At 30.1% G+C, this 25016-nt stretch overlaps 1 protein-coding gene across 1 annotated transcript; it reads right to left on the bottom strand.

Annotated features, from left to right (window-relative positions):
- Positions 1–16717: 16717 nt before the first annotated feature.
- On the bottom strand, positions 16718–22844 carry LOC101494796 (wall-associated receptor kinase 5-like). The gene is made up of 3 exons (XM_004498387.4): positions 21941–22844; positions 19660–19818; positions 16718–18037 (listed from the first exon to the last, which is right to left on the bottom strand). The coding sequence occupies exons 1-3, from the start codon at positions 22806–22808 to the stop codon at positions 16824–16826; spliced, it is 2241 nt and encodes a 746-aa protein (XP_004498444.4). The 5' UTR covers positions 22809–22844; the 3' UTR covers positions 16718–16823.
- Between the last annotated feature and the right edge of the window lie 2172 nt (positions 22845–25016).

The following is a 25016-nucleotide window of genomic DNA, read 5'->3' as shown; positions in this document are numbered from 1 at the left end:
AAATCATGTACCCTAAACCATAATCGTAACCCCTGTACCATAACCCTACACCCCAAACCCTAAACCCTACACCCTAAATCCCAAACCCTAACACTAAACCCTAACCCCATACCCTAAACTCGAGACCATAAACCCCAAACCCAAAACTTATCCCTATACGCTATACCCTTTTAAAGGATCACACAAATACAATTTTCACATGTGATTTATGTGTGTATCTCTTGAACCCTAAATCGTAAATTCAAATCCCGAACACTAAACCTTAGCGACTACCCTATTTTAAAGCATCACACACATACAATTTTCGCATGAGGTTTATGTGTGTATTTCTTGAACCCTAAATCCTAAATTCTAAATCCAAACACTAAACCCTTAACCATATACCCAATATCCAATACCCTATACCCCTAAGCATAACCCTAAGCCATTACCCTAAGCCTAAATCTTGTAACCTAAACCCTACTGCCTAAATCCTGAAACACTAAATCCCCAATCTGAAACTCTAGCCCTAACCTTATACCATAACCCTAACCCTAAAATCCAAACCCTAAACCTTATTCCTAAAGCTTTTACCCTAAACACTAAACCTTCAACCCTAAATCCCAAATCCTAAACCTGTACCCTAAACCCTATCCATAAACCCTAACCATAAACCCCATACCCTAAACCAAACTCTATACGCTATACCTTTATCCTAAACCCTAACTATAACCTTATACCCTAAACCTACTAAACCCTAACCCTATAAACCATTCCCCGAAAGCTAAGTGCATTTTGCATTAGATTTACATATGTGTCGTGGCGGACGTTGGAACGCTTGCAACAAAGCATTCAAAGCTTGGTCGAGACTATCTTGCCTAAAGAAAACAAACGCTAAATCTAAGTATCGAAAATGTATATGTTGCAGACATTATTGGGTCTTGGTTGACACTTCTGAGATGCCATGAGCTTTCGCGTCACAATTAGAGCTGTCAATTTGATAGGCCCCCTAATTATTGACTCCGGCCCACATATTGAAGGGGCCAAAAAAATTTATAATTTAAAAGGCCCCCCAAAACAAGGCCCCACACTAAAGGTCCCCTAAAATTTTGTGGGCTTAGTGGGGCCATAGGCCCACTTATTTAAAAAAAAAAAAAGAATCGATTTTTTTTCGAGAAATAAAGTTTTTCGATTTTTTCACCGATAAAAAATTTGTGATTTTTTTCAATAAAAAATTTTCGATTTTTTTTCTTTAAAAATTTTTCGATTTTTTAATATAAAAAATTTTAGATTTTTTTTCGATAAAAATCTCAAAATTAACAAAATATTGGGGGTCTATAAGCCCTAGAGCCCCCTCCCTTAAGCCCCATGAAATAATGGGAGTAAATTTTACAAAAATTAATTTGATAGGAGGCCTAATATTAAAGATTTTTTAAAAAAAAAATTAAGGAGGTCTTGGTGTTGGGGCCTTTTTTGACAGCTCTAGTCACAATCGATGCTAAATTCTTGAAGCTTAAATAGACTTTTCTTGTAGGGCAGAAGAAGGAGAATTAGCTAATAAATGATATATGATAGATTTAGTTTGCTACAAACTAACATATAACACCTTAGATTAACCTCTACCCCTTCCTTATTGTGATGTATGAAATAAAAGTTTAAATATTGTGACACTGTTAAAAGTTTTATATTATCAATATATCACAATCATCTATATGTATAATTTTAAATGTAATTATAATAAAAGTAAAAAAAAAAATTATCTCACATATATGATTAATGATGATATAAAATAGATGTTATTATCTAATCAAAATAGTATGCTAGTTACATATGTACCACAAAAAAGTATCAATTAATTTTAATTTTTATTTTTAGAAAAGATAATGATTTTCACCATAATTAATTCAAACAACTGCTTCGAACCCGAAACAAAATATTTAATTTAACAATATCGGAATTTATCAATTAGAACTAAACGATAAAGTATCTATTAAATTAATACAATGAAAATGTGCATAACATACACAATTGGAGTATTAACATTACTAATATATTATCCTTTTCAAATAATTATTGATATATTATATACTTTATAGCCCATAAATCCCACACGTCACATTATATATTGTCTTAAAAGGCGTGTTATTGATAAGTGGCCGAATATTAGAAGTGGAAACAGTTAAAAAGAAAACTGGCAGGGCATAGAGCCCATGAGAGAACATACCTACCAAATTAATCCATGAAATAATTGCTTTTATTTTATATAATTTATATGTAAACTTTTCAATTTCTTATAATTGACTTGATGGCTTAATTGCAGTTTTGGTCCCCCTATTTTAGCTGAATCGCGAAAGTAGTCCCTCCATTTTGTTTCTCCCCAGTTTTGGTTCTCCAATCAAAATTTTGGTCCAAAACTTGATGAAATTTTAGTTTTTAAAGTCGTACTACACCATTTATGATCATATATTTCAGGTACAATTGTTGCAAATGAGATTTTGAGGCATTATGTGATTTAAATGAATGGAAAAAAAATGAAATTTCATCAAGTTTTGAACCAAAATTCTGCTTGGGGGACCAAAACTGGGGAGAAACAAAATGGAGGGACTATTTTCGCGATTTAATTAAAATAGAGAATCAAAATTGCAATTAACCATAACTTGATTGATTTCTACTCTTAAACCAACTAATAAAAAAATACTGGCTCACCAATTTTATACAAGTTCCATATTTCGATTCCATTCGCCTAACATAATTAGTTTGTAAAAATAAAAACATTAGTTTGTCTTTTTTTTAGCATTTAAATATGAATTGCATCTAATTATGACATAGGAGAAAAATCATTATACCTTAAAAAATTAATATCAAATATTGACAAAAACAATTTGCGATGTTGGGTGTGCTGTCTTTTAATAATGAACTTATAAATTCTTGTTTTTCATACCCGCCGCGCCTATATAAGTGAATGATATATTGTACATGTTCATGCATATCAACAAAATTTTACACATAATATATAAATATATTTATATTTGTATTAATAATGGGCGAAATAACATCATTTGTATCCACACCTGAATTTGAAGCTGCTTCGTTTTATTCCAATGCTTATGAAGCTTGTGATGAAGAATTACCATCAATAGATTACTCTCTATTATTATTATTATTATTATTATTATTATTATTATTATTATTATTATTATTATTATTATTATTATTATTATTATTATTATTATTATTATTATTATTATTATTATTATTATTATTATCTGATGACAATGTTCAAAGATCTATTGCCCTTGAAAACCTTCGCCTTGCATTTGAGGAATATGGGTTTTTCTATGTAAGTTTCTTAACTATTTATTATTGCATTACCGTTATTTTTCCCAAAATGCCAATATATCAAAGTTATTACACATCCTCAAAATCATGTTCCTTCCATCACAAGAAATCTAAGGAATATTATACTATTAAATAAAATTTTTAGTCCCTATAAAATTTCACTATTTTATTTGTAGTTCTTTTAAAAAATTTTATCAATTTTTAATTTCTTAAAAAAATTTATTTTTATTTTTATTTTTATCTTTGATTTTATACCGACTATATTGTGTATCATAAAAAAATTCATTACAAAAAATTAGAATTTTTAACAAATGATTAAAAAACTTAAAATTTATATTTAATTCATCATTTGATAAAAAAGTTACAAACTTTTGTAAATAAATTTTTAAATATGTCCTAAACATTAGTGCTAACAAATCATTAAAAAATTATAAGAATATGTAGTAGTTGGAATAAAATCAAGAACGACAAATGAAAAGACAAATTTTAAGGATTCACTAATTTTTTTATAACGATTATAAAAATTATAAAATTTTATAGGGAATATAAACGTATTTAAATCTATATTATATATACTAGTGTACACCAAGCCTATGTTATATAAAATGTAAAACGTTAGTATCTGACTTTTCGTATTTTTTTTTATAAAAATTACAAAAGTTTTAAAATTTTATAATTATTTAAAAAAATAGTTATTTAATTAATAAAATATTAAATTTGTAAATAATATAATTTAAATCAAGGAAAAATAGAAAAATAGAGAATCAACGGAACAACCTCCGCAATATAAGTTAAGTGCTTTGCTTGATTCCTACTATTTCTAGCTCATTGATATTCAATTCATATATCTAATTCTTTACTTATAATTACAGTACTATAAATAAATGCTTTCTGTTATTGATGTCAGTTTATACCGATAAATAGAGTGACTTCTAGTTTGAAACCAGCTTCTTTAACATGAAGATTCTAAAACCTAGATAAATGTAAACAATTCCATTGCGTCTACTTTTTAATATCATCTGTCTTCGTCCAATTATTTCAATTTGTTAGCCGCTAAAATAGTTTCTGGGACTTCGAAAGTGTACAATGTTTTGTATCTTTCATCAACAATAGATATTGCAATTTATGTAGTCTATTCTGGTAGATAATAAAATTTCAGACACTGGTTACATTATGCATTATGTTGTCTGAACAATCTATGAAAGACCATCTATGTTTATGTAATGTATTTTGGGTTTTTCAGTGTTCTCTTATGTGCTGGTCTGGTTATCCTTGTTAACAATGAACATTATCTAACAATCCTTACATATTTTGGCTTATTAGGTTTGGACAATCTTCACTCCTTGTACTAGCTTTTGAATTTTAGTTTAAGGATTTGTTTAGATTAACTTATTTGAGTTTATATACTAACACAAGCATTTGTGAGACTGTTTGTGAGAGCTTGTGATATGTCTATAATATGTACAACTTATTTTCTTAAGCTCTTCATGATAGCTTTATCTCCTTGAGCTTATTTCCACCAACATAGCAAATTTTTGACATCCCAGGTAGCCTTTCAACTTATGTCACCATCTCTTTTATTCAATATTTTTTTTATTTCATTAAAGTTAATATAAATTTAACAATTTCTTAATTATCCTGCAAACTGTGATAACCTAGTGACTGAATCTGCAGTAATTGGAATGTTAAGATATACTCTTGAGCATGCTCATAAATTTTGCTCAGAAAAGCAATGTTATGAATAAGGTTTGTGCTATTTCCCCAAATTTATAAATACAAGCCGATAACAAAATTAGCACCTTTTGTTTTTGCAATGATAAGATTTTGAACGCATAATGGTGAAATTGAAGCTCCAAGAGATAGCTTCTATGTCCTATATAACCTATCACATAAAGGAAATTGGTGATCATCTTGAGGTACTTTTTTTAAAATTAATTGATTTTTCTAATAATAGAAACTTTGGAGTTGAGTCCTCTTTATTTTAAAATATTATATGATAATTAACAAATCAATAATTTATATTATGCCTAATTACACATACATAAAAATAATAGATGTATTGAAATATTAGATGTATTCTTTTATCCTTTAATATAATAGATGTATTCTTTTATCCTTTAATATAAGATCATTAACTTTCAAAATTTCATATGCATTAATGATTTGCTTACAAATATTTCCCTAGTATTAACTTTCTTACAGAGTCAAATTAATGGATAACTTTGTTATTTTGAATAATATTGTGCCTTCCTTTCTAAATTAATAATTATTTTGATCGTAGATCTTAACCAATGGGAAATACAAAAGTCATGACAATCGAGTTATTGTTAACAAAAACAAAGTGCAAAGGATATCTGTTGTTACCCTTCATGGACCTTCGTTGGACAAATTCATTGTCCCAGCTAAAGAATTTGTTGATGATGAAAATCCACATAATTACATTGGAATGACATATAAAGAACCCTTGGAAGCAAATGGGAGCAATGAGATCGATGTACAGTCATCACTTGAACAAATTAAACTAGTATAATTAATGTTTTAATTTAGAAGTGGTTACAACACACTGCATACTCTTTTTTAATACAGTTTCTTATTAATTAAAATTTGAATGGAATCTCATCATTTTAAAAATAAATTTATACCACATTATATTGATTTTATATATATTTGATGCGACTCATGAATTTTATAAGAGATTGTATTGAAAACAAAGAGTCAAAGAATGTGTTCTTAATATTTTTTTAATTAATATTGTTCATAATTTCTTCCTCCATTCTATATCTCTCGCATACACCCATATAATAATTGAAAACAAATAATATTTTACATGATTTGTAATAATAATAAATAAAAATATTGATATTATTAAGTTAAACGCACTACGCGAAAAAACGCATTTTACAGCGCTTTTTTTAAGCCATTTACAGCGCTTTTTCAAAAAAATAAGCGTTGTGGAAACGAGCGCTGTAAATGATACAACAGCGCTTTTAAAAAAGCGCTATAAAACATGTAAATACAACGCGCGATTGTTATGCACATTTTACAGCGCTTCTTCACAAAAAGCGCTGTAATATGCACCCTTGGTTAAGCAATTTTGTTTATAGACAACTAATAAATTAAATTCTCATCAATTAAAAAAGATAAAATTACGTACCCTGAATTATATGGTGCCAAGAACAATTTATCACTTTCTTTATTTCTTAAAAACATATCTACAATGTAGTGTTTTACATTGTCTGGATCGAGTTTGAACATCGACATCTTATGCGGAGACAAGAATGAGTATTTATTTGACAGTTTCCTCGTGCACACGACCTTCTCGTACAAAAACCTTCAATGAAAATTTTAAACTAGATTAATTACCAATACATTTAATTAATTACAAATAAATGCAATTAAAAGTATTTTTTACCTTATGTACAAGCTGATTACAGTAACACTCAGCTCCTTATGTTCGAGAAGATCGTACATTTGCTCCTTTTCGAGGTATTCAATATACTCATCTCCAAAGATGTCTTGATTCATTTGTACAATGGGCGAATCGTTGCTGCTGCCCATGTTCCTTTTTATTTGGATGTCAAGACACGCCCCGTATTTACCAAGGCGTGGCTGACTTTTATTAGGAGCAGCAGCAGCAGCGACCGATTTTCCCCGATCCAGATTTTTTGTTGCTGCAAGTTTTGCAGCTTTATTACCCTCCAGCCTTTGTAGTTTGGCAGCCCTATTAACCTCCAATTTTTGAGGTCTGCTGCCTTTTTTTGGCTGTAGGGGTGGTTTATTTATTTGGACCTACAAAAATGAGGTAAAATGTTAGTTTATTGAATCTGAAAAAATAAAAAACCTTAGGCAATAAATGTGACAAACCTTTTCGGGAGATGTAACTGATTTGTCCTTGGGAATCTTTTTTTCGAGGGCAACAAGGTGTGTGGGCCATGCCACGTAACTGCCAATAGCGTCGCTTAAGAACTTCATATCTCCATCGTTGTCCGGTATGGGCAACGGTGCAGTTGGTTCGAAAGCAACCGTAGGCGATACTTTGACATGGCCCGCGGGGATCGGAATATTGTGCAATACTTCTCCCGAAGTATTGTGCAATATTCCTTTTCCCACCTTCCGTTGAGTCGGCGAGGACAAGTATAGGACACATGTAGTGACACCCTACATCAATAGTTAAAACATAAGTACAGTTAATATATAAGTTTGTTTAATACATAAGTAATTACATAAGCAAGTAAGTAGTAAGTAATTAATTACCTCGGGAATACTCTTCAAACCGACGTTGCAACTCCCGGTTTCACTCTCCATTTGTATTTCAGGTTGGAGCTGAACCGGAAGTTGCTTGTCTTTATTCGTATTCACCAAGAGTGCCACTTGCTCCGATAAGATTCTGAGCTTCTCTAATACTTCCTCGTTGGAAGGTTTTTGGCGCTTCTCTTGAGGAAAAAAGCTTTTGGGAGTTACGCCAAATCCTTTCCCCCTCACTCGACCGGAATACTCAGGGACATTAAACACTTTCCCAAGAATGTCCCTGCACGTATCCTTGTTGCCCTCTTGAGTTTCAGAACTTTGTTCAATAGTTTCCTAAAATACATGTAACATTAAAAAGATAAGTTCAATAGCATTTTTAAAATACAATATTAAAAAATATTAAAGTGATAATATACTTACACAAAGTTCTACAACTTTCTTGACATTTTCATTATCAACCACTCCTTCTTTGTTAACACGCGCTTCCTTCCATAAGATATGACGACCCAAGGGTTGATCGGCTTGGGTGTCTTTTCTCTATTCGTTAAAATCATAAACAAAATAATACAAATTAGTTACACACTATAGTTTATAATACAAATTACAAGTGATGTTTAATTACTTACAATTTTTTGTTCAAGGCGTGCATATCCCATACGTGATTTCTTGTATGGGTGTTTTGGGTTGCTTGCCCGTTCGCGATTTGCCTTACTAATATTCTATATAAAAAAAAAATAGCAATTGTGTAAAAATTTAAAATACGCTACGAATATGAATAATAAAACACAAATGCTAATAAATTAATCACTTACGACAAACGCCGGGTCAGAACGTTTGGAAACAAATGCACTCCATTCATCCTTTGATATATAATGTTGATATATCTTTGGAGGTTCAGCATTTGTGTTTCCTTCTCTATCTTTTAGATAGAAATTTGAGAGATGGGATCTAAATCCACGATGGATTTTCCCAGCAACTCTCAAAACATATGACTTTCGTTCCTCATCAAGAACAAAAGTGGTCTGCAATGAAAACAATTATAAGTAATGTATTTTACAGAAAAAAAATTATAAATGACAAAAGAGTAGATCAAAATATTTACTTGAATGTCATTCCAGATGATATCTTTGGCATCCTTCAACGCCTTATCTCTCCAGTTGTCTATTGTTATTGGGACATTTTGACGAACAACAGCCCCAATGTAGCTTACAAACATGGAGCTGTTGGGGTCAACTGGCTGACCACTCTCGTTCCAGCCAACCTAATAAACTCATATAGTAAGTACATGCCCTAAACCCTAAAAAAAGATAAAAAAACACACAGCAAACAGAGTATATATAGTATACCTCAAATTTAATGCCACTGCTCCGTGCTTTAATCACCCTTTGCATGATAGTTGCACCACGTTTGACTTCTTTTTCGTAAGTCTTAGAGGTGCCAACTTCTTCATTTTGAACTTCTAAATCTTTGTTTGTATCCATTTAACTACAACAAGTTCAACATGCACTTTAGTATAACATCAACAAGCTCAACATGGATCATGCATTATTATAAACAAACTCAACATGTATCAGTATATCTTAAAAAAGCTCAACATGCATTCTAATGATTACAAAAATTTAATAACATCAATACCTGAATAATGATGGTTCGAAGAAAGACGAAATGCAAAGAAAAGAGGGTTTGCAGAAAGTTCACAGAAATATGGTTCACAGAAATACGGTTTGAAGAAATACGTAATGAGGGTTACGTATTTCAATGAAAATATATTGTGTGAAATGGGAGAGATGATCTTGGATGGAAATAAGGTTCGAAATGAAGGAGATGATCGTGGAAATAAGGTTCGTAAAGGACGGGATGATAGGGTTTGCAAAAGAAGAGAAGAAATGAAGGTTGAGATGAAGGTTACGTAATGAAGAGGAAACTGAAGAGGTAACTGTTATATATACGTAACACTTTTACAGCGCTTTTTATAAGCCTTTTACAGCGCTTATTTTGTAAAGCGCTCTAAAAGGCTTCTTTAGTTAAATTTTTAAAAGGCTCTTTTACAGCGCTTTTTTCAAATAAGCGCTGTAAAAGACCTCCGTGTGTTATTATGTTATTTGAATGCCTTTTACAGCGCTTTTTTCAAATAAGCGCTGTAAAAGACCTCCGTGTGTTATTATGTTATTTGAATGCCTTTTACAGCGCTTTTTTCAAATAAGCGCTGTAAAAGACCTCCGTGTGTTATTATGTTATATGAATGCCTTTTACAGCGCTTTCACACATAAGCGCTCTAAAAGGCTTCTTTAGTTAAATTTTTAAAAGGCTCTTTTACAGCGCTTTTTTCAAATAAGCGCTGTAAAAGACCTCCGTGTGTTATTATGTTATATGAATGCCTTTTACAGCGCTTTCACACATAAGCGCTCTAAAAGGCTTCTTTAGTTAAATTTTTAAAAGGCTCTTTTACAGCGCTTTTTTCAAATAAGCGCTGTAAAAGACCTCCGTGTGTTATTATGTTATTTGAATGCCTTTTACAGCGCTTTTACACATAAGCGCTCTAAAATGTCTCTTTATGTTAATTTTAAGAGGCTCTTTTACAGCGCTTTTCCCAAATAAGCGCTGTAAAAGACCTCCGTGTGTTATTATGTTATATGAATGTTTTTTAAAGCCTTTTACAGCGCTTTTCCACATAAGCGCTCTAAAATGTCTCTTTATGTTAATTTTAAAAGGCTCTTTTACAGCGCTTTTTCCAAATAAGCGCTGTAAAAGGCCTTATTGTTTTTGTGTTTTGTTATGTTATGTTATTTTTTAAACAAGCTCAACATGCATGCAAAACCCACATAGTAGTAACTGGTCACCACAAAAATCCCTTCCTCTTCACCAAACTCTTCTCCTTTTATGCATCTTCTTCACAAACATCAAAGCTTACTCTTTCACAATTCAATCTCCACCTCAACACCCTTTTTATCTCTTTACATTCTCTTTCCTTCTTAAATCGAAACTTAATTGGTATTCAGGATCATTGCCATGTTGCGAAAAATGGGTTTGTGTCTGGTGTTTTTGGGGATTCCCATGATGCGTACAAGGTGTTTGAAGAAATGGGTTTGTGTCTGATGTTTTTTGGATTCCCATGATGCGTACAAGGTGTTTGAAGAAATGGGTTTGTGTCTGATGTTTTTTGGATTCCCATGATGCGTACAAGGTGTTTGAAGAAATTAGGTGTCTGATGAATATTATTTTTAAAGCTTTTTTACAGCGCTTTGTCAAATAAGCGCTGTAAAATGTCTTTTTTACTCACTTTCAAAAGAGTCGTTTACAGCGCTTTGTGTGAAAAGCGCTGTAAAAGGTATAAAACACTCATTATTTTATTTTTAAAAGGATCTTTTACAGCGCTTTTTAAGATAAGCGCTGTAAAATGTCTCTTTATTTTATTTTTGTGTTTGGTTTATTTGGGTTGGGATGACATTAAAAACATTTTTATCATTGTTTATTGGATTAAAAATATTGTTATCATTGTCTTTATCACAATACTTTAGGAGATGATGAATTATTAGAAATGAGTATTCTGAAGAATCTATATATATATATGCACTGAGCAAAAGAGAATCTCTCTATTCAGTTCAGTTCAGTTCATGTAAATTACTAATTTATATTCAGTTCAGTTCATGTAAATCAAGCTAAATATAAAACACTCATTGTTACATGAACTTGGTATAAAACACTCAAATCAAGCTAAATATAAGCAGAAAATAAATTAATCAGAAAATAAATTAATCAGAACTTAGTATAAAACACTCAATTCAGATTACATGCATATTTACAATAACACAGTTCAGATTACATGCATAGCTTATATAAAACAATTAAACATATATATACATTAAGATGCCCTTCTTCTTTTCCTGGTGACATTCACATTTGTTTGTCCATTTACAATACGAAACGATGGATTAATCCAAATTCCCTCATCATGATCATCTCTAAGATATAAACCATCATCAGTTGAATCAATTTCATGTGGTTGTTGTGATGTTGCAAATAAAAGATCATTACCAACATCTTCATCATTATTGTTATCATCACTTATTTTATTGGTCGATAGGACAACAGACCATTTATCATTAGAAGGATCAGTGACATAAAACACTTGTTGAGCTTGCGACGCTAAAATAAAAGGCTCGTCTTTGTATCCCACCCTATTAAAATCGACAAGCAAGAATCCTGACTCATCAATCCGAACGCCATTATTATTATCGACCCACTTGCAACCAAATATGGGAACACGAAACATTGTGTAGTCTAACTCCCATATGCGCTCGATAACCCCAAAATATGATAGATTTGCATATATTGGGTTTTTGTCTTTTGCACTTGAGACATGCATCGCTTCAGCTACGAGAGTGACTCCACTATTTTGCATAGTGGTCTGATCATCTTGTTCTTTGGTATAAAATGTGTAGCCGTTAATAACATAACCAGTGTAAGAAAAGACATGTAAGCTCGGACCATTTGCTAGCCACCTCAATCTATTTGAAATTGATCCGGGGTCTATATCAAATTTTGACATTATGTGATTTTTTAACCATGTTACAAAACTTCGATTGTGCTCTCGAGTTATCCAATTTTGATTCCTATTCATGTTCAAACGAGATAACTGATCAATGTGTATTGTAACATACGGTTGAACCTCATCATCATTGTGCAGAACATACAATTGTGCCTGCTCCCATTCTGTCCTTGATATAGTCAGTAGTCTCCTTCCAGTTATCCCTTCTCCTGATAGTCTTCCCGAATGACGAGACATGGGAAGCCCTATGGATTCAACATTGGACAGATATTCAGTACAAAATTCAGCAGCCTCTTCAACAATGTATCGTTCAGCAATACAACCTTCTGGTCGACTTCTACTTTTTACGTACCCTTTTAATATTTTCATATATCGTTCTATCGGATACATCCATCTCATATAAGCTGGCCCACAAAGTTGTGTCTCCTTAACCAGATGAACAGTAAGGTGAACCATTATATCAAAAAACGATGGTGGGAAATACATTTCAAGCTCACACAAAGTAACAACAATTTCCCTCTGCAATGTCGGTAATTTCTGAGGGTCGATCACTTTACTACAAATTTCCCTGAAGAAGAAACATAATCTAGTTAAGGCTAGTCGAACTTTTTCAGGTAAAATGGAACGTATACCTATTGGTAGCAAATGCTCCATTATAATATGACAATCATGGGTCTTCAAACCTTTTAACTTGAGGTCTTTCATACAAACCAAATTTTTAATGTTCGAAGAGTATCCTTCTGGAACTTTAACTTCGTGTAGAAATTTACATAAAACAATTTTTTCCTTTCTAGATAGAGTATGAGCGGCTGGAGGTAGATATGTGCGATTTCCTTTCTTTACTGGAGCCAGTTCATTTCTTATTCCCATATCGACCAAGTCCAATCTTGCATTGACGCCATCTTTAGACTTTCCTGGAACATTGAGTAACGTACCAATAACACTTTCAAATACATTTTTCTCAATATGCATCACATCGAGGAAATGTCTTACATACAATGACTTCCAATATGGCAATTCAAAGAAAATTGACTTTTTCTTCCACCCAGTTTTCACCAGCTCTCCCGCAAAAGGTTTGCCAAATTTATTGGTCAAACCTTGTACTTTTTCAAGTATTTGATATCCAGTCGGTGCTAAAGGAGCTTTACCTTCCTCTGATTTTCCATTGAATGCATTTCTCCACCCACGATACTGATGACTATAAGGTAAAAATCTACGATGTCCAAGAAACACATTCTTCTTACAATGTTTCAACCGCATCCAATTTGTACTCTCTTCACATATAGGACATGCACACTGACCTTTAATGCTATATCCTGATAAATTACCATATGCTGGAAAATCATTAATTGTGCCGAACAACATAGCCCTCAAATTGAAACATTCTTTCTTATACCCATCATAAACTTCCACACCTGTCTCCCACATACTTTTTAAATTTTCGATTAGAGGAGTCAAGTATACGTCGATATCATTCCCCGGTTGTTTGGGTCCAGAAATTAACAGAGACAACATCATAAACTTACGCTTCATACATAACCATGGAGGTAGGTTATATATTACCAAAATCACAGGCCACGTGCTATGTGAGATGCTTTGAAGACCATGTGGATTCATTCCATCAGTAGAAAGTGCAAGTCTTAGATTTCTTGACTCTATCCCGAATTCAGGATACTCGTGATCAATTTTTGCCCATTGTGGGGAATCTGCAGGGTGTCGAAACATTCCATCTCTAATTCTTTCATCTGCATGCCATGTCAAGTGTTTTGAATCTTCTTCACTGCGATACATGCGCCTAAATCTTGGTATTATAGGAAAATACCACACGACTTTTGCTGGAGTAGATTCTTTCTTCTTATATCGAGAGACATTGCATTTCGGACACGCCTTAAGTAGTTCATATTCGTTTCGAAATAAAATGCAATCGTTAGGACACGCATGAATCCTTTCGTAACTCATTCCAATAGAACACAAAATCCGTTTAGCCTCGTAGGTTCGACTGGGAAGTTCATTATCATCTGGCAACATATCTTTTATGAGTGTTAATAATTCTGTAAAGCTTTTATCAGACCATCCATTACTCGCTTTTAAGTTGTACAACTTTAATATCGCTGACAGTCTTGTGAATTTAGTACAACCATTATATAATTCTTTCTCTGCATCACTCAACAAACTTTCAAACATTTTAGGACAATCTCGAAGATCTTCTTCAACTGCTTTTGCAATCTCATCAACTCGGTCCGGCTCATATGTATCTGTATCGAAGTCAGTTGAAGCATATGTCGAACTATTCTCAAAATTAATGTTTCCTTTTTTTTTCTCACCATGTCTTATCCAACATGTGTAGCTTTGATCAATTCCATTACATACTAGATGTCCTTCTAATTCATCTTCTCTAACACGTTTTCCAAAACAACATTTTAAACAAGGACAAACTACTCTATTTGGATCTTTTGCATTCTTCACTGCAAACTCAACAAACTCCTTCACTCCAATTTCATACTCTTTTGACAATCGATTGGCTGAAATCCATTTCCTATCCATATTATACCACCTATATAAATGCAGTAACAAAAATAATAAGCTTTCAAAACATATCAACAAGTTTCAAAAAGAAACCAATATCAACTAACAATTTCAAAACAGAACAGATCATGTGGTATGAGTTTTTGACAATTTTTGACAATTTCAAAACAGAACAGATCATGTGGTATGAGTTTTTGACAATTTTTGACAATTTCAAAACATAACAGATCATGTGTAAAAAATACCTTAGACAACGTAGATGGCCGCACAGTACGTAGAGGATATTAGGGTTCCCAACGTATATAATTATTTGAAAGATGTAGAGGATATGAGGGTTTCCAACGTATATAATTATTTTAAAGATGTATTTTACAGCGCTTGTGAAAAAAGCGCTGTAATAGGTAGTTAAATTCAATGAAAGCGCATGTGTTTTACAGCGCTTGTGAAAAAAGCGCTGTAATAGGTAGTTAAATAATTATTTGAAAGATGTATTTTACAGCGCTTGTGAAAAAAGCGCTGTAATAGGTAGTTAAATTCAATGAAAGCGCATGTGTTTTACAGCGCTTGTGAAAAAAGCGCTGTAATAGGTAGTTAAATTCAATGAAAGCGCATGTGTTTTACAGCGCTTGTGAAAAAAACGCTGTAACTGATTCGCGAAAGCGCTTCCTTTTACAGCGCTTGTCAAAAAAGCGCTGTAAAAGCCTTATAACGTGATGCGCAAACGTTATATGACCTACTACAGCGCTTGTTTTACAGCGCTTTGCATCAAAAGCGCTGTAATAGGTTCCGTTATTTTTAAAATATAATTACAACAGCGCTTGTGTTTAGCAAACGCTGTAAAATGGGCGCTGTTAAATGTCATTTTTGGCGTAGTGACGTTATATTTTAAATTTATACTTAAAATTTCGCAATTCTATAAATTTATATTCTAAGTAAAAAAACTTACTTCATTCTTATTTTATTTTAAGTTAATGTTTATAATAATAAAGCGGGTTTTACACCTAGACTTTTTGTTGAGTATAATACCCAACAAACAATTATTTCAAGTAACCTCTCCTTTTAATATTTAATTATTTGTAAATTTGAATTTGAGATTAACTTTGCTTAATGAGTATCTTACCTACACGTTCTCATGAATATAAAAGAAATTACTCTTAAATCAATATATGTTGTATACATTGATCTCACGTAGCAAGTACCAATTTATTCCAATTGGCTTTTGGTTTTTCTTCCACATAGTTTCTTCTCAATGTGTAGAAATTAAAGGTTTCAATGAAGGAAAACAACATCAAGAATATGAAAAACAAAAAAGATAAATGCCGAAACTCCTCTATGTTTTATTAATTAAGAAGAAATAAAGTTTTTCTCTATATTTCCATTAGTGACCGATTCCCTTTTTATATTGGGGAAACTAAAAAAGAAAACCTAAAACATAGCCAACACTAAAGCAGAAAGATAAGTAACAATCCTAATAAAATTGAAACTCATTCACTGTTCTGTTTTTCCTCTCCACAACACTATTCAATGCCTGTTCTTGGCCTACATTGCATTCAACAATTCTGCCAAGGTAATGCTTGACAGATCCCTTGAGTTTGCTAGAGATGCAATTGTGGCTTCTTGTGACTGGAATTTTTTGAACAATTCTAGCATTTGAAAATTCAGTACCAAGGATCTTTATGTTGTTGACTATGCCAAGGAGCCTGTCAGAATATTCCTTAAATGTTTTTTATTCCTATGCATCTCAAACTCTGGGATAAAATTCATTTTCTTCTCGACGGAAATCAAACTAAAAAACTTACGCAGATTAAAAAAAAAATTATAATTGTAAAGATCAAAAATATATTTAAATCCTATTTCTATAATAACATAGAAATTAATTTTATTGATCCTATCATGAAAGCATTGCAACTACTTATTGAATAAAATACGTAATAAATATTATCAATAAAATGAAATCAAATTTACAAATTCAATGGCTCAACCAAACATAACACAAAATCTAATTACAAACCCATTAAAATCAATAAACAAAAATAGAACCTGTGAAAAATAGAGACACATCCAAACTTATAATAGTTTTAGAAAATCAATTAATTGATATTCCGATGATGTAACAATATCAGATATTGACATATATCGAACACCAAAACCAGAAAGATTATATTTGGTCATATGTCATCAATCATCTTCCATCATCCAAAGCAATCAATGGTTGATCTTTCAAACTATCATACCCACCAGTATATCCAAAGTTACTACTACTATCACCAATTTCAAGAACACTAGAAGATCCCAAATGAAGCAAATATTGACTCTCCTCAAAATTCGCTTCTCCATCATTCCAATGATGTTTCTCCGTTAACCTTATACCATCCAATTCCATAGCAATTTCCTTCATACTAGGCCTTTCTTCCCCTCTAAGCCTCAAACACCTTGCAACAAGAAAACAGACCTCCTTAATCTCCTTCTTGTTTTCATCATTCAACATTCCATCTTGAATAGCTTCCAAAATTCCATCTTTTTTCAAACAAGACAGAAAATTCATAGCAAGACTAACTTTTTCTTCTGGCCTATTAAAAGAAATTGGTTTCTCCCCTGTTAAAAGCTCTGCTAGAACAACACCAAAACTATAAACATCACTTTTCTCAGTTAGTTGATGTGTTTGCATATACTCAGGATCTAAATAACCAAGTGTTCCTTGCACCATTGTTGCTATTTCTGTTTGATCAAGTGGAATTAATCTTGAAGCACCAAAATCAGAAACTTTTGTAGTGAAATTTTCATCTAAGAGAATGTTGGTACTTTTAACATCTCTATGAATAATTGGTATTGCTGCAGAAGAATGTAGATAAGATAATGCACCAGCTGCTTCTGCTGCAATTCTTAAACGTGTTTTCCATGTCGTGTTATTTGTTTGATCTTTCGTATTTTGTATGAAATCGAAAAGCGTACCGTTGCTAACGAATTCATAGACCAATGAAGGAACTTCTGTTTCCAAACAACAACCTATAAGTTTCACAACATTCCTATGATTTATTTGAGACAGAACAACAACCTCGTTTATGAACTGTTCGATTTGGTTTTCGTCGATTATTTTTGATTTTTTGACAGCAATGATTTTGTTGTCTGATAAAAAGCCTTTGAAGACTGTACCGAAACCACCTCGACCGATGATTAAGCTTTCATCGTAGTTGTTTGTGGCTTTTTTGAGTTCCTGTTCTGTGAATATTTGAGCTGATTGTGATGAATCTTCTCTTGTGGAGAGTTGTTGTAGTAAAATGAAACCACCGTTTTGTTGGAAGAATTTTTTTTTTAGTTTCATGAGTTTCCTTCTTTGGTGTGTTAAGTATAGCGATGAAATCGCCAAAAATAGAATCATGATTCCTGCACTTGCTCCTGCATTTGAAATTTGTTGAAATCAATTCTTAAATTGTTCAAGAAATTAATAATATCAACAAGCTAATATGTTGAATCATACATACATATATTATTATGGTTTTAAATTGCATGTGAAATTTTACTCTATAACATTTGATATTGTGACAAAATACAGCTATATGCTACTGATCGTCCTACAATTACAATTGAAATTATTTTCCATTGCAAAGACATTTAAAATCTTTATATAAGACTAGCTAGGAAGCACAATTTAGAACTATGATATATACTATATATTAATAAGTTTATTAGATATATCAGTTAGTTATACAAGTTAATAGTCACTATTAATGATATTAATTAATTATTATAAATTAGTTAAATAACTCTTATATATCATTTGATGTACTTGAACAATTTTGTCATAATTTAAAACTTTTTTTAATCTCATTTTATGTTTTTTTTAGAAAATTTTCATTGCAATTTGATTGATTTATTTTTTCTTTCCTATGTGATACTTGAATAATTTATTAATTTTATTCTCTTCATTTCTCCAATATTTAAAAAATGCAGCAATTATCGCATATAAAAAAAACATTATTATATATCTCTTCTCTTTCTTCTCCCACAAAAATAAATGATTTTTTTTTATATCCTTGTTGTGTGCATATCATATCTTCACTTTCACTTCACTTAAATATAGTATAAACAATTTGTTCATTTTCATCTTTTTTTTCTCTCAAATTTTAACTTACAATTATCTCATAATAATAATGATAAAAAAAAAAGACAAATATGTATCAAAGAGAATATATTTGTCAGAAAAATTATGCCAAAATATATTTTTTATTTCTCAAATCAGAATCTCTTGTTTCTTTCTTTAAATGGGAGACATAATCCATCATTCCCCAGCACAACCATCACAATCTCCTCCTCCTTTTTCACTCTAATTAAAAAGATTCCTCAAGATCTATTGAAAGGAGTGGATATAAAAAAGGATGCAAAGACATCAATGCATTCGAGAAAATCTTCTTTTGAAGGGTATTAATTGGTTCAAAAAAGAAGGGTGTTAATTGGGTTCTTCAATCAAGATAAAATATTTGTCCAAGTTTTTCTAAAACACAAATTTTGAGGATATTAATTTTTTTTTTTTATAATTTGCCTAATTTGACATATTCTAACTTATGGCTATAAAGAAATAGATTATTAAGTAAAATTCATTATTTTTAATCTTAATTAATATTTTATATTTTATCTATAAAAGAATATGGATGGTTAAAAAAAATTAGTCGATAAATTTCAATATTTTATATTCTTTTTGTAGTTTATATATTTTTGACATTGGACATTTTGTAAGTTCCTAACTAAAAGTATAGGAAAGATATTTCAACTTGTGATGTGATATTAGACATATTAATTAATTATACAAATTAAGTACAATAGTCAATTAATATAGTTAGTTATATTAATTAATTATACATTGACTATGTAAGTTTTATATATGTATCATTTGAAGTACTTAATAACTCTCATAATTTAATATATTTTTCTTTTTTACTTTTCTCTCATTTTATATTTCTATTTAAAATTGTAATAAAATTTGTATTGAAAATAAATTGGCGATATGTTTTGGTGCTTACCAATGGCAACTTTTGCAACTATATTTCGACTATGGCACCCTTTTCCATTTCGATTTTTGGAGTATCCTTCAAGACATAAACATTCGAAACCTCCTTCCGTGTTGTTACAACGTTGACCATTGTCGCATCGGTTATTCAATGGCTTACATTCGTCGATGTCTGCAGGTTTATATAACAAAAATAATTGCATTGTCAAACTCTGATGAATATATGAAATAATTTTTTTGTTAACACGTGATATCTTCCCTACATTTTTTGTGTTTTGTTAACTAAAAAGTTTTTTTCTACGAAGTTAAAGAACATAATATTTCGTTGTAAACTTGAGTATCTCAAGTGTGTAGAGTTTAATTTCACAAATTAATTTAGAATCATTTAAGAGGTCAAACTCCCTTGACAAATACCCGTTCAAGTTACCAACCACGTGTTTAAGAAAATAGAGTATTTAAGAGCGTGTCTGGATGAGATAATTAGAAATTTAGAGAAATTAAAATTCTAGTCAATTCAAATGCTTCAAATGAATTCTTTTTATTTTTAAATTTTATTGTTTAGATAAATAAAATGTTCTTTTAAAATTAGGCTATTTTTATAAATTTCAAAAATTTTAAAACAAATAAAAATTTAATTTAGGTCAAAACTGAAATATTGGAAAACTTTATAGACTTTTTTTAGCAAATTTTTAGAGACCAATTTGCAAAAATAAAATATAGGGACTAATATGTAAAATTTGAAATAAATAGGGTCAAAATGATAAACTTACAAATATTATAAGGATAATTTCATTATTTATATATTATAAAGTAAATAGGAAATTTGAAATATTTTAGTTTTATGTGATATTTAAAATTTTTTAAATTTAGTTTTGTCAAAATATATCATTAAATTCCTTCATTTTAAAAATTATACAAACAGGATAATTTGCTTGAAGGATTTAAATTCTCCTGAAAAGTTATATTCACTAAATAAATTACTTCATCCAAAACACACTCTAAATTTCTTTTTAAAAAAATTACAATTAAATATTTGAAGCATAATTAATGAATGAAATTACATAAAACACTTATGACGTTTGAGTAATCAAATAATTGACAAAAAAAAATAAGATAAATAATAGACATAAATTTAGATGAGACGTAGGTTGACTTTGAAAACTTGTAGGTAACAATCAATTAAAATCAACTATGTATACTCCATTAATAATATCAAACTTAAAACTCTACAAAAAAAATTAATCGAGTACGTATGACTGATTATAATTAATCATCGTTATTTACCTACAATTTTCTAAAGACTAAAATTTAATATTAAACATTTTTTTAATTACAACAATATACCACTTTTTTACTTATCAAATATATTTATTTTTAGTCTTAAAATGAATAAAAACTTTATTTTAGTTTTTTCTTTCTTTCTTTTTGGGTATAATACTTTAGTCTTTTTCTTGTTGCACTAATATATTGTCATATTGGTTCTAGTGTCATTATCATACGCATATCATATTGATTTTTGTTTATCAAATATGGACTATATAAAAACTAATTCTAATAACATAAACTTGTCAACATCACTAAGTATATGTTTAGTTTGATGTTTCCGTCACGCAAATTGATTGTAAATATATAAAAATAATTTTGACATGATTAATTATTTTTAAATAAAATTAATTTTAATTTGAAATTATGATTTATAATTGAGTACTTTATAAGTTATTTTTATATTTAAATTTATTGTTCAACTTATTTTTTATATAAATGTATTTAAATATAAATTACTTTATATTCAACTCACTTTTAAGTAAAATCAATTTTATAAAATTAATTCATTTAAATAATTTTTTTCACCATAAAACTAAAATCTAGATGCATTAATTAATTATTTGTTATTAATTAAATTACAAAAATAAATAATTTTATAAATTAAAACTGAAATTTTATATAATTTTATTGTAATTTCAATTTTTTTATTGTTTAAAAACATCGTATTATATATTCCATTATTTAAAATATGTAACATCTTCATATTTTAGTAAAACAAACCGATAAATGAACTAAAATTATTTAAGGTTAAAATAAGAATATCAATTTTACAAATTTTTTCAAGTAGACAAAAATATATGATAAAAACTACAATTATTTTTTTTTAAACAAACACACACTAACATAAACTTTTCAAAGTTTGACTTACTAAACCAATTAAACAACAATAAAGAAAAACTATATAGTTGAAAATTCATAAGCTGAATTAAATTAATTACCTTTGCTTGGATAAAAAATTAATTAATTACCTGTGCAGCCATCTGGATGATACGGGTTTCCATCATAACCGCGCTTACATTTACATCGATAACCAAAATCAATGCCCTCAATATCATCTTCACAATCACTATTTGCCTTGCAAGCATAATCATCATCACCCTTTGAGGCCTCACAATTTTTTGTTCCAACACTCCAATCAATAATCAGAGGAACATTCTTATAAGGAAATTCGTTCAAATCAGTAACCGAAAAATTATAATATCCATCTTTGACAATAAAAGAACTACTACATCCAAAAGAATCGGTTGAATTAGGAAAATCAAAAACTTGTACACTTATATTTCTCATATTTGGTGGAATATCAACTTGACAACAACCAATACCCGAACATGTTCCGTTTTCAATTTGATTTCTATTACCGTAACACCTTGTTAAGCAACCCGTTGAATATATTTCTTTGTTGTCAATACTATTGAGATAACCGTAACTATCACAACCAACGGTTATAAATTTGTTTTCTTTGCTTGATATGGTGAAACCGGCAGTGCCTAACGTGGGTCTATTGGAATTTTCGCTATTACAATAACTCGACACAAAAAACAACATTTCAAGTTGTCCTTCGGTGATGTTAATGTTGGTAACTTGTATATTGCCCCAAATTAATTTTGTGTCGTTCTCACATGTGAGATTAAATTTGGGTTCTAGAATACAGAGATTTTCATTTGGTGATGATGTGTTGGATATGCCAAATGGATATGGAATTTTAACATCTCCACATGTGTTTTTGCAACCGGGTAGCGATTTATAAAGGGATTCATTAGATGCTAATACTCTTAGCATGGGTATTGTGAGTATGAAAATTTGGAATAATTGTGTGAGATTTTGTTTCATTTCCATTGCGCGAGATTTCAATTGACTAGTTCCCTGCAATGCTTTCATTTATTTATACTATGATTCGGAAAATATATGATCTCTTCGTGACTTCGTCTGCTAATTAATAAAGTTTCGTTGACTTGGAACCAAGATTGACTTAGTATTCTCATATCGTAAGTAATGCCCGAAAATGGAAAAATATATAGTTTTACACAATCATTCAATTTTAATTATACAATCAATCACATCATATAATATAATACATTTTTAATCAATGATAATTAAATGACAAGTTATAATTAAATCACTTTGTAATATAATTTTACTTTGTAATGCATTATCTTTATATTTTTTAGGTAAAATTAGTGTTAAAAGTTTTATACTATCAACAAATAACATTCTTTGTCATAGTTTTGGTTATGCATTCTTTGTTTTAGTCCCGATGAAGAACATTCTTCGTTTCAGTTCAAACGAATAATATTCTCCGTCTCTGTTCTGGTTCTACAGTTGTAAACCAAGAATGTTCTTCGTTCTAATTCTGATTCTGCAGTTGTTAGTTTTCTGTTTTGTTGGTTAATTCTTGTTACAGATTCAATAATTGTTTTAACAAACTCATTCACGTTCAAATCTAACCCAAATAACTTTCTTTAAACCCTAAAATATTTGTTTCACATGACATATTTAACATTTGAAACCAATGAGTCCAACCACCTAATGCATATCTTTTTTCTTCTTAATTATTTTTTCTAATATTGGCGTATTGTTGTTATAACTTAATGTTGGACTCCTAGTGTGAAACATTTTATCATATTATTTTTATGGTTAAATAATTTTAGTCCCTTTAAAGATTTTGTCTTTAGTCCTTCAAAACAATTTCTTCAACTTTTAGTTTACATCATTTTATTTTGTCCTTGCTTTTAAGTTTTAAGTCAACTTGTGTGCAGACTTTAAGTTTCTGAATAATTTTTTTAGTCATGTTTAAAACATTATAAACATCTTCTTTACAAGAATTAAAATTTTTTAAGAATGAAATATTTGAATATAAATTTTTAAACTTTTGGTGCTTAAAAAATTATATTTAATTCATTGCTTGTTATAAATAAAAAACTGCGCGAAGATTCATATATTATTCTAAACATGTTTTCAAAAATTTATTAAAATATTTGAATGACACACTAGTTAACATAAAAACATACACCAAAAAATGATCAGGCAAAAAACTTTAGAGGCTAAAAGTTGAACAAAGTTCTCTTTGGGATTAAAAGATAATATTAAGATTTTATCGGGACTAAAACTTTATTTAACTTTTATTTTTTTTTTTCTATCGAAGTATTGTTGTTGAAAAGTGTTTAAATAGTTGGAACTTGAAATTTAAAATAAGGTCTTCTTTGTGTTTTCTCTTAGACCAAAGATTTTCATTTGGATTTGGCAAGACAGAAAGATTTAGTGTCGGATTCGTATCTACAATTTGCCTTAGAAATATTTAAGACCAAAGGTCATTTTCACATTGGCTTCTAGAATTGAAACCCCTATATCTTTTGATGAAGCCAACAACTCAAAAAAATTGTGACATTTTGCTCGAGTTTGGTCGATTTAGACATGATATAAGAGTTGAAAGATCATGTTCTTATAGAACGTAAAGGTTATGCAATTTTTGTTTCATTGATTATTAAAAAATTCGTTGTTTTGTGAAACATGTAATGTTGTAAGATATTCTATAGATAAATGTTAAAAATATATTAATGGTAATGGAATAACTCACTCTGTTGATGATGTTGCAGCAATAAAGAAGTTGGTTAAGAAGTATGTGTTGAGGAAAAAACTTTTTGATATATCTTTTAATGATAACAAACCTTATGAAATAAATGATGAATTTTTATGAATAGTGATCTAATAATGATTGCAACTGAGTTTTATTTAAAAAACATGAATTGCATAAGTGTACAAGCAAGAAGATTTTCACATCAACAAGTGCATAAATATCTACTCAATAATGAAAAGATCTCAAAAGAAATATATCATGTATCAACTATTCAAGAGAATAATTATTGCATCTTTAATATAACACATTACAAGAAAACACTCATTTTGTGGCCAATTTATAAATATTTTGTGGCCGAAAAAAACCCTCACAAATTAGTGACCGAAAAAGCCCTCACAAAAACTAAAATTTAAATTGGTCTTTATTGTGGCTGAAAAAAACCCTCACAAAAGACTACAATTTCAGCTGGA

This window comes from Cicer arietinum, chromosome 4, assembly GCF_000331145.2.
Source record: "Cicer arietinum cultivar CDC Frontier isolate Library 1 chromosome 4, Cicar.CDCFrontier_v2.0, whole genome shotgun sequence".
Lineage (NCBI taxonomy): Eukaryota > Viridiplantae > Streptophyta > Magnoliopsida > Fabales > Fabaceae > Cicer > Cicer arietinum.
This window is presented reverse-complemented; position numbering and strand designations above follow the sequence as displayed.